Consider the following 16,478-nt stretch of genomic DNA (forward strand, 5'->3'; position numbering starts at 1 on the left):
CGAAGATGAAGGTGGCTTCCCTTCCACTGACGAAACGAGTGATCCACCATCACCACCACACCCTATCCATACTACTGCTGGTGGTTCAGAAGTCCCGGCCATCAGTCGTGTATTAGCCAACCCAGCTATGTATCCACACTCGTATGGTCTGAAAGCTATTCATAGTGAAGTCCGTGACGTCCGTCAAAATGCCAATCGAAAACTCAAGGAGCTGAAAGCACTAGGAACTCACGTCGCTTCGGAAATCGCTAGTAGCACCTTTACCGAAAAGAGTAGAGTCGTTATTGGATCTCAAGAGCAAAACCTGTTAATCAAAAGGTTCTTGTCTCTGCCACCACCACCACCAGCATCCAACATGAACTCGTCTTCGTCCATTGTCTCTACTGCTGGTATTCCCACCATGTATGCTACGAACGGAAATGTATCAAACGGTAGCAGCAATGGAAACATGTCTGCTAGAGGTCGTGGTGCTAGGCCTAGAGGTAGACCACGAGGTCCAGGAAGAAATATACTTCCAATTGGACGAGGATTTCCTCCTAATCCCAATATGGAAGTAAAACGTCCGTCAACCTACGTCCCAACTGGTCGCCCAAGAGGTAATTTTAGTTTCTGGAAAGGCTTGCTTTGTCACGTAACCTTGTGATTGTGCATCGTGACTCGCATCGAATGTGATTTGCAAGGGAACTACTCGTCGTATAAGATCTAACTCGATGCACTTCTGGTTTTAGGTCGTCCCAAAGGATCAGGAAAAGCTGCCCGAATGGCATTGGAAGCTAACTTGTCAGCATCGTCATCTACTATGGACTTGACTGACAATAATGTTGATGTTGAAACATCTGCTGCTGACAGTACTGCCACTGGAAATCCATAAAGACAATAAACGTTCTCAAAACATAAAGGATCCACAGAAAAACCAATAGCTTTAGTACTAAAATCACAAATACACTTATTTTGCATCCTAATCTGGTCTTTCCGCCCATTCCTATGTAAATTCAAGAGTCGAGCCAATGTGTGACATCACTGCTCCAATCAAATAGTTCTTCCAACGCGCACAATTTTGCAGAGAGTCGGGCGAGACAAGATGGATATCGATATGGAGAAGATGGAGGAGCATGCCGACGGATCTACTCGTGTCTTTAAACCACCGCAATTGAGGAGTGGTCAACCTGCTCCACATATTAAAAGCATTGACGAGTACAAAGCGCTTTATGACCAGTCTATTAAGGATCCCAATGCTTTCTGGACAAAAGTAAGTTTTAATTCAAGATAAACCTGTTTGAACACGTGTTGCTGTCATTTGGTTGGACGTTGTTTGACATTTGTCTGACGAAACTTTGGTTGACAAAACAGATGGCCACTGAACTTTTGACTTGGCAAAGACCGTTTGATCACGTCAGTTCCGGGTATGCAGATGCCATAAAAGTCGTTCGTGTAATTATTTGACAACCGACCGGTTATGCTGAATCCTCGCATGCCATAAAAAGTCGGTCTAATAATTATTTGACAACCGACCGGTTATGCTGAATCCTTTATACCTCTGTTTCATAGCTCTTTTGATGATGGAGATGCAAGTTGGTTCCAGGGCGGTCAGTTGAACGTGTCTTATAACTGTGTCGACCGCTGGGCCGAAAAAGATCCAAATCGAGTCGCCATCATATGGGAATCAGATGAGCCAGGAAATGTCGAGAAGATGACCTACAAGCAGCTTCTTTCTGAAATCTGCAAATTCGCTAACGTGCTGAAAAAGTATGGAACACGGAAGGGTGATATTGTGTGTATATATATGCCTATGGTTCCTGAAGCTGTGATTGCCATGTTGGCGTGCACTAGAATTGGTGCCGTACATTCTGTAAGTTTTCCACAGTATTTGAAAAGAGAAAGCGTCGTCTTATTCAATCATTCTGTATTAATGCTTTTTGGCTGATTTAGGTGGTGTTTGGTGGTTTCTCAGCAGATGGTAACGTTTGTTTGTTTCGCGACGCGGAACGAAGTAATACTTTAACAGTAGCAATCTCTGGAATATAGCCCTTCGTGATCGCATGCAAGACGCTTCTTGCACTTTACTCATTACATCTGACGAAGGTCGCCGAGGTGGAAAAACAGTTCATCTAAAAAGAATTGCAGACGATGCACTAAAAGAATGCCCATTGGTCACAGTAAGCAGCAATGTGATGTCTCGACGTGTCTTGAAAAGCAACTCACCTTTTTCAATCAAAACAGAAGGTAATTGTACATCAGAGGACGGCAAATCCCGATGTGCCGATGCAAGAAGGACGAGACGTGTATTGGTCTGACGAAGTTGAGGAACAACGTCCAGTGTGTCCGCCTGAACGTATGGAGTCGGAGGATCCCCTATTTATGTTGTATGTCCTATCCCGTGTTTTTGTTCGTTCATTTTGACTCAAAATACCAACACGCACACTCCGTAGATACACATCAGGAAGCACAGGAAAGCCAAAGGGTGTCGTTCACACAACAGGTTGTTTGATTTAAGGTCTTGTCGTTATCTCTACGAACATCACGTTGAACTATTTTCAACTCTAGCTGGATACCTGTTGGGCGTGACGATAACGGCGAAATACATTTTTGATTTGCACGAGGGTGATATACATGCTTGTATGGCGGACGTTGGGTGGGTTTTTGCTGTTCTTCAAAGTGGTTGAACCAACCGCACTTATTGAAGGCAATGTTGAACTAGTTGGATTACTGGACATTCTTATATTGTATATGGACCTTTGTCGAACGGAGTGACCACTCTGTTGTTTGAATCTGTACCAACCTTCCCAACACCGGCCAGATACTGGTATGTGACAGAAATGCTTATCGATAGTTTCTACATATCTTTTTTTAATCCTTCGTATCGCCACCAGGCAATGCATCCAAGATCATCGAATCACACAATTCTATACTGCACCTACCGCCATTCGCGCTCTGAGACGTCTAGGCGATGACTTCGTGACACCATACGACCTATCATCGTTACGTGTCATCGGATCAGTGGGAGAGCCAATAAATCCTGAAGCCTGGCTCTGGTATTATAATATGGTGGGACGTGGAAACGCAGCAGTAGTCGACACATATTGGCAAACGGAAACCGGATCTATAATTATCTCACCACTGCCTGGATCTCATTCTGTTAAACCTGGTTCAGCTACGTTACCATTTTTCGGTACTTTGCATGTTGTAGTTCTTCTGCTTGTTTAAATCTTGGGTTTGTTACTCTTGACATTTTCTTCTCATCCACATTGTAGGAGTGGATCTGGCAATATTGGATCCAACCACTGGTGTTGAAATGCCTGGTGCAGCTACTGGGGTTTTGGTTGTCAAAAACACATTCCCATCGATAGCCCGAACTGTTTATCAGAATCACGCAAGATACTTAGACACGTATATGAAGCCTTACAAGGGCTACTATTTCACTGGTGACGGTGTGTCGAGAGATAACGATGGGTACTATTGGATTCGAGGACGTGTTGATGGTAAATCAAAGTGCTTTGAGTCTTGGTCCTGATTTGAGCAACCTGGAGTTGCAAGCTTTAATTATCCTTTTTGGCCGTTAGATGTTATAAACATTTCTGGTCATAGAATGAGTACCGCCGAGATCGAATCAGCATTGGTGTTGCATCCAAGCTGTGCTGAAGCGGCTGTGGTTGGAATACATGATGATATTACAGGGTAAGCCCTGTCTTTGGTGCGAACGTTGGTGAAGAACAGTCAAACTAAGACAAACGTTTGGTTAGGCAAGCACTTGTATGTTTCTGCACTCCAAAGTCGCATTATGTTGAACATCATGAGATGGCAAAGAGTCTTGCCGCACAAGTTCGAATATATATTGGTATGCAAAAAAAAGACAACTTCGTTAATATCATAGCACTCAAATGTCGTATTTGAATTTAGGACCATTTGCAACCCCAAAGAAGGTGATTGTGACTCCAGATCTTCCCAAAACTCGGAGTGGCAAAATTATGAGAAGGTATGAAACCAACTCGATAGTCAAATAGAGCAGACTCTTACATCAACCAAAACAACATAGGATTCTAAGAAAGATTGCTGGAATGGAAGTAACGAAAGAAGATTTGGACAATGACGAAAAAATTCGACACGTGTTGGGTGATACTTCAACACTTGCAGATCCATTAATCGTGCCAATTCTCATTCAAAAGATGTCAATGACATGATGACTCGCTTTGGTTGTCGAGACGTTAAAAATTACATTGTAGGACAGACAAGCACTCGTAACGAGAAGTAATGATTTACCGTGGCAACATGTTAACATTTGTAAGAGGTTGAATAGATGGCATGAGGTACAGCAATCTGTGAAGTACTCTTAGTGGGTCACTGACCGTGTATTGAAATTCTTGATCAGCACGCGAAAAGGATTCAACAGTTACTAAAACCATAAATTGCAACGGGAAGGGGATCTAATATTGAGCTACTACTAATTCTTCTTTGGATCACTTTATACTTTTTTTTGCTTTTTCTTAGATTTTCTGACTTGGTTCAAAGCCAATTCAATTGATAAGATACCATGCATAGGTAGGCTCATTCATACTATATGGACTGCTTTGGTAGGCTATTAATGCAATTTGGTGAGTAGGGTCGTCGTGGTGGTTGGGATCATTATGACGGTGATGCTGGTGATTCCTTCCGTACTGAGTCGTGATGTTGGTGGAGGGTTGGATATCAGCGATCACGACACCGGCGTCTTCCAAACCCTCACGGAGCAATTTTCAGTCCTCCAAGCTATAAGGTCGCATTCCAAATGCCAATACATTGTAGCGTGCCACGACAAACGTCTCCAAAAAGCTTTGGGAAGACGCCAGTTGTCAACGACAATGACAGAATTGGATGGTATTTGTCTTAAAAACGAACAGCAATTAGCGGTCGAAACTGCGAGTAGTTTACAGCAAGTGCGATGTTTACACGTCATGATTGGCTCGATTGGCATGTTGATTGCATTTCTGTTGGCGACAGAGTGGCCTCTGCGGCGAACATGGCGGTGAAAGCATTCCTGATGTACGTTGATCCCATTTCAAGGTTGAGTTGTACGCCATTGATGAGTTGACGAGACTTGCAGATGTTTGTGTAGATTACTGGAGAGTAACGACGACACAGAGTTCGATATCGTGGTGAATCCTCTCCATTTGGACAAGGTCGAATACATCCAAATCGACTCTCAAAGTCTTTGCTGCCATGATGCCTAACACGTTGAAGGATTGAAGCAACACAACCGCTTCTAAAAAAGAAACACGAGCTTACTCTGGGGCTTTTACTGCCCCATGTGGGTAATCCAGACGTATGGGGCAAAGGACTGAACCAGAAACGTACCAGATTCCTGCATCTCAAACAGCGATTCCTGGTTTAAGATTGGTGCATACTCGTCTTGGTGGGGTTGTTCAGCACGGCCTCGCCCGATACATATATAACCCAAATCAAGAACTCGAGCGAGTAGTTCGTGTTTCTATGATGAGAGCGTCGTTTGAGGTAGCAGATAGAAAGAGTGATGTCCAAGAAGAGGCGATCTCGAGCCTCACCTGAAACTCTACAACTTTCTGAAGACACAGTATATCAGCGTTCGGGTCTTTGATATTCTATTTGTCATGGAACGCGAGCTTTCGAGAAGCGATCGTTTTTGACTAAGAATGTACCTCGCATCCAGAAAGGAAGACAACCCAAGTAAATAATCCCATTGCAGAGAATTTGAGGCATCAATGACGATGAATCATAACAGTTAATGATTGCATCTCACATTATATACTGTTTCTTTATGAAACCTCCAACTGTTTTCGCCATCATCATCTAATCCACATTTCATGTTGAAAGTCACGGTGAAAACGCTTCCAGTTATCAAAGCAGGTCTCATCGTAAGTTTGGCTCGCTTTCTTCGTTAACAGTCTTGTAAAAGTCTTGTCTTCAAGATTGTCATGAAGCGTCATGGCGAGTCAAGACAGGTAACGAACTGTGATACCTCCGATATCAAAATTTTAGATAGATCACCGTTCTTAACCGTTACATTGAGGTTGACGGAATGTTGACTTGCAATTTGGTTGATGTCTTAGGTCTAGCATCGGATCACGTCCAACAGCCATCAGTTCTCGTGAATGTTGTGCCTTTCCAGTCGAGGAAACGTGAAAACTTTGATAGTGTATTGTCGACCAATCCCAGTCCGTCAAACTCATTGCATCAACACATCTTTGAGCTCAATCACAAATACACACTAGCATCGGCTCCAGACTCAACTTGCGCAAAAGCGTCTCTACAAAATGAAGGCATACGTAGTGAACAAATGGCTGAAAGATGTATCTGATCTTGAATTGAAGCAGGTACCAGACCCAAAGTGCCCCGAAGATGGGTTGGTTGTGAAGGTAAGCTGACAACAAACTTTGAAGAATGGAAGCGGTCAATTAAGAATGGGATGTGGTATACATGCATAATGAAGCTATTGGAATGAGCTCTTCTTTGATTGCCACTCACATCAAGCAGTTTGGCTCTTGTTTAATTCCGAATGCCTAAAATCGTCACACAAGGAGCATCTTGTTGGAATGCCCTCTTTTTCTTACTGGAACAGCTCATCAAAAGAGCCATTTATTGCTATTGTATTGCTTTCTGTCATTGGCATCTTGAACGGAAGATGGAATCGTCACCAAGCTCAGGATCACTCACTTTACATGCCGTCGACTAGATCCTCGCCACAGGATTGGAGTTCTATGAAATATTGCAAATCAAGGGACAATACCAATACAAACCTGCTTTCCCTTTCGTCCCTGGTTCTCAAGTATGTGACTGCAACACCTGTGATGTCGTTTAGCTCATCTGTACCAACACACTCTCCTGCTACGTCTAGTTTGCTGGTATCGTTGTTGAAGTAGGACCAAAGCAATCAAACTTCAAACTCGGTGAAAAGGTCTTTGGATCTAAAGGTGGTATTGATGTGTGGGCTGAAAAGGTAGCAATTGCTCGGTTTAACGGCAAAAAAACCCTTCACTCAGGGACCTAATACCTTGTTTCGTGACAGATTGCTCTCACTGGCGCAATAACATCTCGATTACACCGAGTTCCCAGCAACTTGACTATGGGAGAATGTCTCACTGTTCAATCTGCATTCCCTACTTCATACGTTGCCTTGGTATGTATTTGATACATTATGCAAGTGCCTGTCTTTGATAATACTATATCTCACATATGCGTTTTCATTTAGACAACTCGAGGTGAAGTCAAGAAGGGCGAAGTCGTCTTGGTTCACGCAGCTGCTGGTGGTATTGGGCTTGCTGGTAAGTAATTCAAACAGATACCGATCGCTTTGTTCCGAGTTGACGAAAGCCAAACCTTCACCTTAAACGTTATTACTCACGCAATTACTCCCATTTAGCTGTCCAATTGGCAAAATACTTGGGCGCATTCGTCATTGCTACGTGTGGATCTGACGACAAGTGCAAAGTCGCTTTACGTGAAGGTGCCGACCACGCAATCAACTACACAAAGGAAAAGGACTGGCCAGCTCTTGTAAATGAAATCACGAAAAAGATCCCAGGCAGAAGATGGGTTGGTGCTGATGTCGTTATTGATCCCGTTGGATTGGTTATTCCTTCTACCAAATGGTATTATAAATCTTGACCGTTATTTTTGTTTCGTTTGGTTGGTTGATTTTAAACTTCTGGTCATTTCTAGTATTGCTTGGAATGGACGTATTGTCGTGGTTGGATTCACTTCTGGCAGCATTGTGAGTCCACTTTTGACTTTTTACAAGTGGCATATCTTGCATCGGAAACTCATCATGCCAATCTTGGACCACTTTGTAGGAAAATGTTCCAGCCAACCGATTGCTCTTGAAGGTATGCTTTGCATGACTTGACTTCACTTTCATTGGGGATACCAAAAAAATGCCGAACTTTTTTTGGTTTCGTCCAACCTTATACATTACTAAACATCATACCCCTCTTTTCCCCTCTCCGTTTTGAATAGAACGCATCAGTAGTAGGAATCCACTTGGGAGCCTACTCAATCCACGAACCAGAAGTCCCTGCTCGAGCATGGACTGAAATATTCGATATCTTGGCCACAAACAAGTTCAAACCAGCAGTATACACTGAGCAAAAGTTTGTTGGTTTGGAATCTATTCCAAAGGCATTGGCTGATTTGGGTGCAAGAAAGACTTGGGGTAAGGTCTTACTTGGCTTCGCTCTAGGGTTTTTTTTCTCTCTCGCGATTCTAATCAATCTTCGTTTCATAGGTAAAGTCATTGTCGAGTATGAGCCCAATGCAGAGACCTACTCTGCCAGGCTTTAAAAGAGATTTGGCGAAGACGGTGTTTGTGCTCAACACATAAAGGTTGATGTCAGTTTTCGAATAAACATGCTAGTATTCATTTAGAAACTCCTTTCTAAATCTCATTGAAACAAATGTGCGTTTAGAGTTAGATATATTCTTTAGCTTATAAACAAAGGGGAGAGGTTTTTTAGATTGGCTACTTTTCTTATCTTTATACCTACTATTGTGGGACGACCTATCTACGGTTTTTTCTGCTCTTCTATCTTATACTACTCTCCTCATCACACACCAAACACATATGTTGCTACTTTAATGCAAACGTCTAGTCGATATTTACCGTGGATCATCATAAAGGTCATCATCGAGCAAACCACCACCCAATCCAGCAGACTCACTCCTAGCAGTACTCGACGTAGGAGTAGTAGTACTTCCACCACCACCAGATCGATCACCATGTACTATTTTATTCAAATATTCCTTGGATATGGCAACCATTCGATCCATCCTTGACACGTCCTTTGTAGCATCATGAGCATTACGAATAGCGAAATCCAACTTTTCAGCCGTTCTCGCATCATCGAATGCATCCATTTGATCGTGGAAGGATACCATTCCACCTGCAGTATGTGATATAGTAGCCAAGATTTGACCCTCCTCAATCATACATACAACGTGATGTTCAGCTTCCAATACAGCGTTGGGACCTTCAATTCCTACGAGTCTGGCAATATCAGCTAAAGATAGCGTCAAGTATGTTTGAGTCAATTGGGCAATGGATTTTCGAGTTAGGGCTGTTAATGCCTGTTTGGCAAGACCTAGATTATGTTGCTTGTTGAATACGTCTTGGCTTTTACTCAATTCGGTTACTACACGTTGACGATTATTGGATTCCAGAGCTGTTGCAAAGTCGGCATAGGATGCTGAGTAGGATTTCGTGGCTCGTGCGACTGGAGCGGCAGTATACTTTGGGATTGGGAGGATTTTACCGTGCTGTATATATGATACGAGTATAAATTTACGGTATGCTTCGATCTGGATGGCTGATGTGACTGACGCAGGAGTTGCTATACATAGGTGAAGCATTTCAATAGCCCTATCAAACTTTTTGAGTCCAATCTATTGAAGATTGATTAAAGTTTTGTGAGTTTGAAAGTGGCGATTAACTGGCCCATGGCGAAGGTCTTTTTGGTGCACTTACACAAATCATAGCACCATAGTAGTGGTGGAGTAAAAAGTCTTGTACTTTGACATCGAATTCTTTTGGATCGACTTCAGATATATCATGAGCGACGACATCCCAAGCATACTTGTAGTGTCGAGTCAAGATACACCAACGCAAGAAGATGACTGCCACACTAGTTAAGAACAACCCCCCTTGACTCAATCTCATAGTAAAGACTTTAAGTGCCATCAAGCACGATACCATATAAATCTGCACCGAAGCAGGAGGACCTCGTGGCGTGGCTCGCACCATAGTTTGGATGAGGGGAGCCAAAACAAGAGCTGGAGACGATGGTAATTGCTCGAGACTGAATGTGCTTGCAAAGTGGGTGGTATGGGCCAACAAGGCAGCTAATTCCGCATGATTATTATCGTTATGATGGTGTAGCCTAGCAGTCAAAATGTAGAAGTATCCAAGAGTGCATTGCGATGGGTCCAAGATGCTGAGGGGATCTCTTCCATCGGCCATGAATGCGAGGAGTTGTTGAGAGCCTAGACCTTTTAGGAATGGTAGTAGATTCTTTGTAGCTTCTCTTCCAGTTATAAAGGGAGCTGTAATAAGCTGGCCAATCAGTTCATCGGCTGTTGGTCCATGTTGTTGGCCAGTAGTGGTAGCGGCAGCTGTACCTGCATTATCATTATTATTGTTATTATTAGTGGTATTAGGGTTGGCTGCTGTCCCTGCCATGTTTGCTTCTATCTTCGTCCAGATGTTTTGACAAGAACTTGATTTTGCCAAAGTTAGAAGCTTGCGAGAAGATTGCGACGCGACAGCTTTTAGCAGAGGTAAGAGTTCGTATCTTGATTGCGATTCTTAGACGCGTCCATTAACTACTACGCTCATACAAGAATGAGATTCAAGAACCGATACCTGCTTTTCGAGCTGCAATATGAAGATGGCACTATAGACGAATCTGTACATAATGGAATCATCATCAGTGTCCTTCGAGACTCCATACAACTGAACTTTGGTGATTATGGTATTGGAGTGCTAGGAGGTCCCACGACAAGTAACGCTTCAACATCGATCCTCAGTTTGTTGAGCTTCACTAACCCATTCATTCAACCACCATCTTATCCAGTCAAGTACTTTAGTCCACATACTGGACTTGGAATATTACGTGTTCCCCGCGATCACTACCAAATGGCATGGGCTGCAATGAGTTTTGTCACTCAAGTCAAGAAGAAGAATGCAATGATGCGTGTTATTCACCTAGGAGGTTTGTCTATTGTCGGACGCCAAAGCTTTTCATGAATTCGTGGCTCAATTCTCGTACGTTATCTATGATAAGGAACAATCAAATCTTGCCAAACGCAAGCTATCGAATATGATAAAGCGAAACTAAGAGCTCTGAAACGACGCAAAGTCATCAATGGTAATGCACCAAGCTTTTAATTGCCAAAACCGATATCCTGACATTATATTTACACTCTTCAAAGACGCCCAAGCTGAAGAATTACGACACAAGAGTGTGACAGACATCAACGCCATCCAATTATAATATCATTCAACTATTGCGGAACGCTAGGCCACCCATGAATCCCCTCACTCGCATCACCCAGTAATCCATCTAATCGAACCAATGCAGACTCAATCAACAGCTTGACTTCCTTCTTGAGCTCACCACGATACTTCCATTCTAAATCAGCTCGATCTCTTGACCAACTACGAGGTGATTTCAGTGGTTGTCGTGTTCCATCAGCTGAAGTTAAGTTAGATCTAGACCCTTTGTTGCCTGCTTCTCGACTGAGAGGATTCTGTCCTGTTGTGGACGGTGCTGCTTCAGCTTTAGATGGAGGAGCTCCTGCTGCTGGTTTGGCTCCTGGTTTGGCTGCAGCTGGCGGTGTAGGAGCTGCTGCTGGTGGTGGTTTACCTTTAGCGGCTGCGGCTGGAGCAGCAGGTGCCTGTTTATAGATAGTTGTAAGCATTGTAGTTGAATACGAATTGCAAGCTTGAAAATAATAGATTACACATCCTAGTAGCAAACTTACTTGGCCCTTCTTTGGAAGGTCAGCGCCGCCGGCTCCGGTACCTTGCGACCCTTCTCCCGTCATAGCATCATCGGCATCCGGAATCGAAAACTTGGTTGTAGCAGACCGCTCAAGCGGCAATCCCATAGATTTACGTAGTGTCATCGAAATACCAGGAATGCTCTCCGCGATCTGAGAAATGACATCCGTTCTAAACAGAAATACGGAGTATGTTGATGAGGATCATCTTTGGACTACAAAAAAAGAGATGAAGTATAAAACAAAACTTGTGTATTACCCAATGACATGCATCACAGACTGCGAATTAGTCGGTAGAGCACGTTGCAACACGTTCACAAACTCATTCAGCTCTTGGAGCTTCTTGGATCTATCCGCTGAATCTGGAATAGTTTCAACCAATTCATGCAGGTTCATCACATTCTTGTTCCAAATCTCGGTAGATCGTGACAATAGAGCCAACGTCTCTGAGGCAAGAGCATCGAGTTTTTTGACAATCGCTTCATCGTATCGAAGCTAATGGCGACTTAAACGGATTAGAGGCAACGAGAAGCCCAAACTAATGACCGGCAATACTTGCATTGAGTGCTTGATTATGGTGCAAGAATGCACGTTCAGTAGCAGAGTGGTTTCCACGAACATGACGTGCAAACTCATTGGCAGCAATCATCTCCCACACGCGGTTCAAGACACAATCTAATGCTTCAACAGCCAAAGATGTTGCTCTAACAGGTTGAAATATGAGCAAGTTTGGAAAGACTTCAAAAAGGGGTAGTGATTGCTTACACTCGACGTTCCATCATGTGATCCAGCTCTTCTCTTCTATTCTTGTACTTGTCCTCTTCAATGGCGGCACCCTAATTATTCAGACCTTCGCGTTAGTTGAACTTACAAAACTTCCTGATGGCAGTTTTTTGCTTGCCCGCAATAGGACCACACGATCAGTCCACTCTTCCATTGGCGGCTCTGTAACAAGTTTCCAGCGCTCTGAAAACATCTAGGAAGCAAGAGATTCAATTGACTTTGGTATGCGTCGGTGAGTTAATTAAAGAAAGGATTGCATACCCCAGGAACATCAGACTTGAACGAGATCCTGAAATCAAAAGCAGCAATTGGTGGTATCACACCTTTTCGATGTGACATGTAGAAACGTTGCGTCCCCTCTCTCGAAGCGTCAACCTAGAGTATACACAACAGCAAAAAATCAGCTACTTACGAATGTCATATCTGGACTCAATCAGAACTTTGTATCTTACAGGCAAGTCACTCAGACCACCAATACATTCCCATTTGAAAGAGACTGCGTAGGTCCCTTGATTGTAAACCGTCAAGACGGATGGAGCAACTTCACCAGGCTGAGCTTCAAAGCTCAGTCTTCTACTAGCTAAAGCCAAATGAGGAGCTCGGGCTGGTTGATCGGCGTCTCTGAAGGAATCTGATTCTGCTGCTGGAGCCGGTGCGTCTCCTTCAAAACTGTAGAGATCATTTGAGACTGTCTGTTGCAGAAAAAACCCCTGAAAACGATCGCACATCATACCGGACATTTGGCTTTCCATCAAAATTGTCTTGAATGACGGTCTTGTGTCGTCCATCGTGTCCAACGACTTCCATGAAGTCTGAGTCGTCGTTCTAGATAATTAGGGACGGATTAAGCTAAACACAAGAAGAACGGGTTCCGAAGCAAACGACTAGATCTCACTCCTCCATTAGGAAGCCCTCTCATTTGGGCCCGTTTCTGCCTCATATACTCTCCGTGTAAAAACGAATGTCTAGATACAAAACGTGATTGAGCAACAGCATTGAAACTCGATGCCGAATATTGAGAGGCGTACCTTCCTGGTTCATGCATGATAACATGTTCATGATTTTTACGTCGCAACCTAATAAAATCAACCTGAGCATGCAAACATCTTGCGAAACCGTGGTTGTCCTGAAAACATACTCTCTGGCGCCACCTCTAGGCATTGGCAGAGTGATACCCAGCAAATCAGTTCCAATACGTATTCCAGTGACCCAGAAAAACGGGTCACGTCCAGGAGTATCGCTCATTCCTTCAGCCAATTCTCGTTCTTCAACATGTAATCGATACTCTCCAAGACGAGACATGAGCAATTCCGAAGTGTTCTTTCCAGTATGTTTTGAAAGTGATTGTTCGACCTGTTCCCATCCAACACTATGTCTCTGCCAATTCCTCAATGCTCGTTGCTCTCGCGATCTATACGAGATACCTGGTCAACAGGACCCCAAGGCGACGTTTGACAGTAACGTGCAAATTTCAATGTACCTGTATTCCACATTTTCCTCCTTTTCTTTCTCTTGTACGATTGGTTTGGCTACTGCATTGTTGTTCACCAAATCTCCAGAGATGCTGACTCTTTTCTTGATGGGTTCCTTGATAGGTTCTGTCGCAGTCGGGTTGGCGGAGCGAACGGAAGGTTTTGTACCTTCTGTCTTCTTCAATTGGGCTATGTAGTCTGATTCATCTCCCAGTAAAGTATAGGGCACAAAGTGGTTTCCGGCCCTTTTTGGTAACTGGAATATGAAGGAAAGTGAATGTCAGTCAACTTAGGATCCGATCAACTAATTTTGATGTACCTCAGTCATTTCAAGCGATGGAACGATGCCTTTGCGTTGCGTGACTCGTCAAGATCTCGTGCATCAAGTTTTTGGACTTTTACCTCAGATGTGGAGATCTCAATTGAACTGAGCTGATGTGTACAAAAGGACGTCCGTGTGCATTCTCAGACTACATGTTATCATAGATCTACTCTCTCTAAAATGAGATCTATCACAGTCGACGTGACAGACGCGAAATCGGGTTGTGGAATATTCGCTCAGCAGTTGAAAGCAACGTTGGTTAGAGAAACTGTCTTCCCAAATTCCGAGGCCTTCGGAAGCATGCTGGCATTACCGTTTTGAGCAATATATGTACCATGTACGTGGAAATCAATCACGCACTTTTGTGAGCAAACGCATCCAATACATTCACATACTGTAAACTTCCTAAATTTGTTCTATTCTATTCAGACATCAAGAATTTGACAAAAACGTTAAGCTGCAATCCATTATTCACAACTTTCAAATCTGAAAAATATATAACAAAACATACAAGGCCAAAGAAAAACATGAGGAAACGAGACACTTCGATACACAACAGTTGACGAGAATCACCGAGAACTCATATTTCTCCTGCCCAACTAACAGATTGTTGCCATTTGGACTTCCAGGCAAGGAGAGATGTCGTTTCAATGACCACAATGACAGTTTCAGTCTCAAACGTGCCAGGTTTTAAGATGGCCGCAGTCTTAGCCTTTTGAAAAGATATGGGAGGGTGAGCATAGTACGTGGCAAAGCTAAAACTTATGGCCTTACTATAACAATAGTGGTGATTTGGCGACCAATGAATAGTTGGACAACAGCAGCTGTGAATATGTTTCCATTTGCTTGCCAGATCTAATGATGCCAATGCTCATAAGCCGATATTCATGAAGTGAAATCGTGTTTACATGTACCTTTCTGAAACATGACGAGATGGTGAGCATGCGAATGGATACGATGCTCAATACCGAGTCTGATGAGGAGCTATCATAACCGCGATCATACAAGTTGTTATTTGAAGAGTATGCATCACTGGTGGCTGCATTGCTAGAGCTCGATGGTGATGATGATTCAGGATTACAAGATGACGAATCACCATATAACGATGAATCATCAAAGGCATCAAATCCAGATGAAGAGCCACACGATCCCATCATACCGGCCATGAATGTATCAAAGTCAGTAAATGATGTGGCGCTGCTATGACTTATGACGTTGTCGTTTGACCCCGACCATACAGTTGACCCAGCTACAGAACAGTTACAGTTGCTTCCAGTCATGGTTGTGACGATGGTCTTATTGATGATGACGGGGGAGACCAGTGTGGCAGGAGTTGGAGAGGCCATTGTCTGTTTCGTTGCTATCTTTTTCTTCTTGATCGATACGGTTGGATTCAAGGTAGCTGGTCTTTGGGCCATCATAGCATTCATGGTAGTGGTAGCAACAGTTGACCTCATTGTCAACGTTGCTGGCTTCATGGTGGCCATGGGCATTGTCATAATAGGCATAGATGGATTTGCAGTTGACATGGGTAGTGTCATTGCCATCATAGCTAAATTCATGGATGTAGCAGACGTCATCATCATCATGATTGTTCGTGGATTCATGGATGATTGAGGCAAGGTTTCGTTTGACACGTTCACTGAAGACGGGTTGATGATTATAACAGAGTTCATCCCTGAGTCGTTCATCATTGGCAAGTAGGCATCAGGTGGCAAGTTCTAGTACAGAGAATTGATGCCTTGAATGGAAATCATCGAAAAGGGTTCATGAAAGGATGTTTGAATCAATTTAGGATGATGTCCATTCCAACCAAATTCCCTGTACCGATCTTCATCATCCAGCACAATAAAAATACAAATTGCATTTTCATGATTGATTATTACTTACAGGATTGATGAGGCCTCCTACTTCCAATGGTCTGGGCAGGGAGTCCACCACGACCAGCATGGAGACCAACAAGATTACTACAGGAAACATTGTGAAGAGAGCGTTTAGTCTGTCGCTTATGATCACTCTAATTCCTGGAATTTTATTTTGCAAAGTCTCTATTTTCACATTTGCGATGTCGTGGTCAACGAGTTATGAAAAGCTAACAGATATACGACAGAAAGAGGAAAGCAAGTCGAAAGGAACGTGATGCAAGAACAAATATATCTAAATAATCGCAACATTTTACTGACTCTCTCGCGACAATGCATCGGGCTATATTGTGAGCGATCGAGCTTGCTTCATCAACTTCGAACGGGAAAAAGCACGCCCACGATTCTCCAACTTGCCGACCAAATTGAGACATAAGATATGCCCCTGAAATATCGATACCTCGGCTCTTCTGGTCTGAAAGTGGTAAGCTTTGGTAGGACCACATAGTGCTGCTCGCACTGCAGTTTGCGGGTTGTCGA

The 16,478-nt window shown here is 43.4% G+C and overlaps 5 protein-coding genes across 5 annotated transcripts; 3 read left to right on the top strand and 2 right to left on the bottom strand.

Annotated features, from left to right (window-relative positions):
• Positions 1 to 1,081: 1,081 nt before the first annotated feature.
• Positions 1,082 to 4,178, top strand: SmJEL517_g06138 (acetate---CoA ligase; the record flags this gene model as incomplete). The annotated part of the gene is made up of 15 exons (XM_031172064.1): positions 1,082 to 1,249; positions 1,351 to 1,403; positions 1,549 to 1,849; positions 1,930 to 1,957; positions 2,026 to 2,156; positions 2,221 to 2,363; positions 2,430 to 2,479; positions 2,545 to 2,632; positions 2,699 to 2,803; positions 2,871 to 3,169; positions 3,252 to 3,479; positions 3,561 to 3,675; positions 3,741 to 3,835; positions 3,898 to 3,973; positions 4,034 to 4,178. 15 exons carry the CDS (start codon positions 1,082 to 1,084, stop codon positions 4,176 to 4,178), a joined length of 2,025 nt encoding a protein of 674 aa, XP_031021967.1.
• A 2,085-nt stretch (positions 4,179 to 6,263) lies between these two features.
• Positions 6,264 to 8,286, top strand: SmJEL517_g06139 (uncharacterized protein; the record flags this gene model as incomplete). Its single annotated transcript, XM_031172065.1, has 10 exons — positions 6,264 to 6,365; positions 6,683 to 6,775; positions 6,845 to 6,946; positions 7,016 to 7,126; positions 7,199 to 7,271; positions 7,370 to 7,598; positions 7,669 to 7,720; positions 7,800 to 7,832; positions 7,963 to 8,158; positions 8,231 to 8,286. The coding sequence occupies 10 exons, from the start codon at positions 6,264 to 6,266 to the stop codon at positions 8,284 to 8,286; spliced, it is 1,047 nt and encodes a 348-aa protein (XP_031021966.1).
• Positions 8,287 to 8,601: 315 nt separating this feature from the next.
• On the bottom strand, positions 8,602 to 10,177 carry SmJEL517_g06140 (uncharacterized protein; the record flags this gene model as incomplete). Its single annotated transcript, XM_031172066.1, has 2 exons — positions 8,602 to 9,384; positions 9,467 to 10,177. The coding sequence occupies 2 exons, from the start codon at positions 10,175 to 10,177 to the stop codon at positions 8,602 to 8,604; spliced, it is 1,494 nt and encodes a 497-aa protein (XP_031021957.1).
• Positions 10,178 to 10,339: 162 nt separating this feature from the next.
• Positions 10,340 to 10,885, top strand: SmJEL517_g06141 (uncharacterized protein; the record flags this gene model as incomplete). The annotated part of the gene is made up of 2 exons (XM_031172067.1): positions 10,340 to 10,709; positions 10,782 to 10,885. The coding sequence occupies 2 exons, from the start codon at positions 10,340 to 10,342 to the stop codon at positions 10,883 to 10,885; spliced, it is 474 nt and encodes a 157-aa protein (XP_031021958.1).
• A 116-nt stretch (positions 10,886 to 11,001) lies between these two features.
• Positions 11,002 to 16,056, bottom strand: SmJEL517_g06142 (uncharacterized protein; the record flags this gene model as incomplete). Its single annotated transcript, XM_031172068.1, has 17 exons — positions 11,002 to 11,394; positions 11,482 to 11,671; positions 11,759 to 11,945; positions 12,055 to 12,203; positions 12,265 to 12,335; positions 12,371 to 12,475; positions 12,544 to 12,657; positions 12,735 to 12,951; positions 13,016 to 13,107; positions 13,178 to 13,247; positions 13,311 to 13,358; positions 13,421 to 13,693; positions 13,763 to 14,010; positions 14,681 to 14,788; positions 14,851 to 14,931; positions 14,991 to 15,797; positions 15,967 to 16,056. 17 exons carry the CDS (start codon positions 16,054 to 16,056, stop codon positions 11,002 to 11,004), a joined length of 3,243 nt encoding a protein of 1,080 aa, XP_031021959.1.
• Between the last annotated feature and the right edge of the window lie 422 nt (positions 16,057 to 16,478).

This window comes from Synchytrium microbalum (assembly GCF_006535985.1).
Source record: "Synchytrium microbalum strain JEL517 chromosome Unknown SmJEL517_scf0080, whole genome shotgun sequence".
Taxonomy (NCBI): domain Eukaryota; kingdom Fungi; phylum Chytridiomycota; class Chytridiomycetes; order Synchytriales; family Synchytriaceae; genus Synchytrium; species Synchytrium microbalum.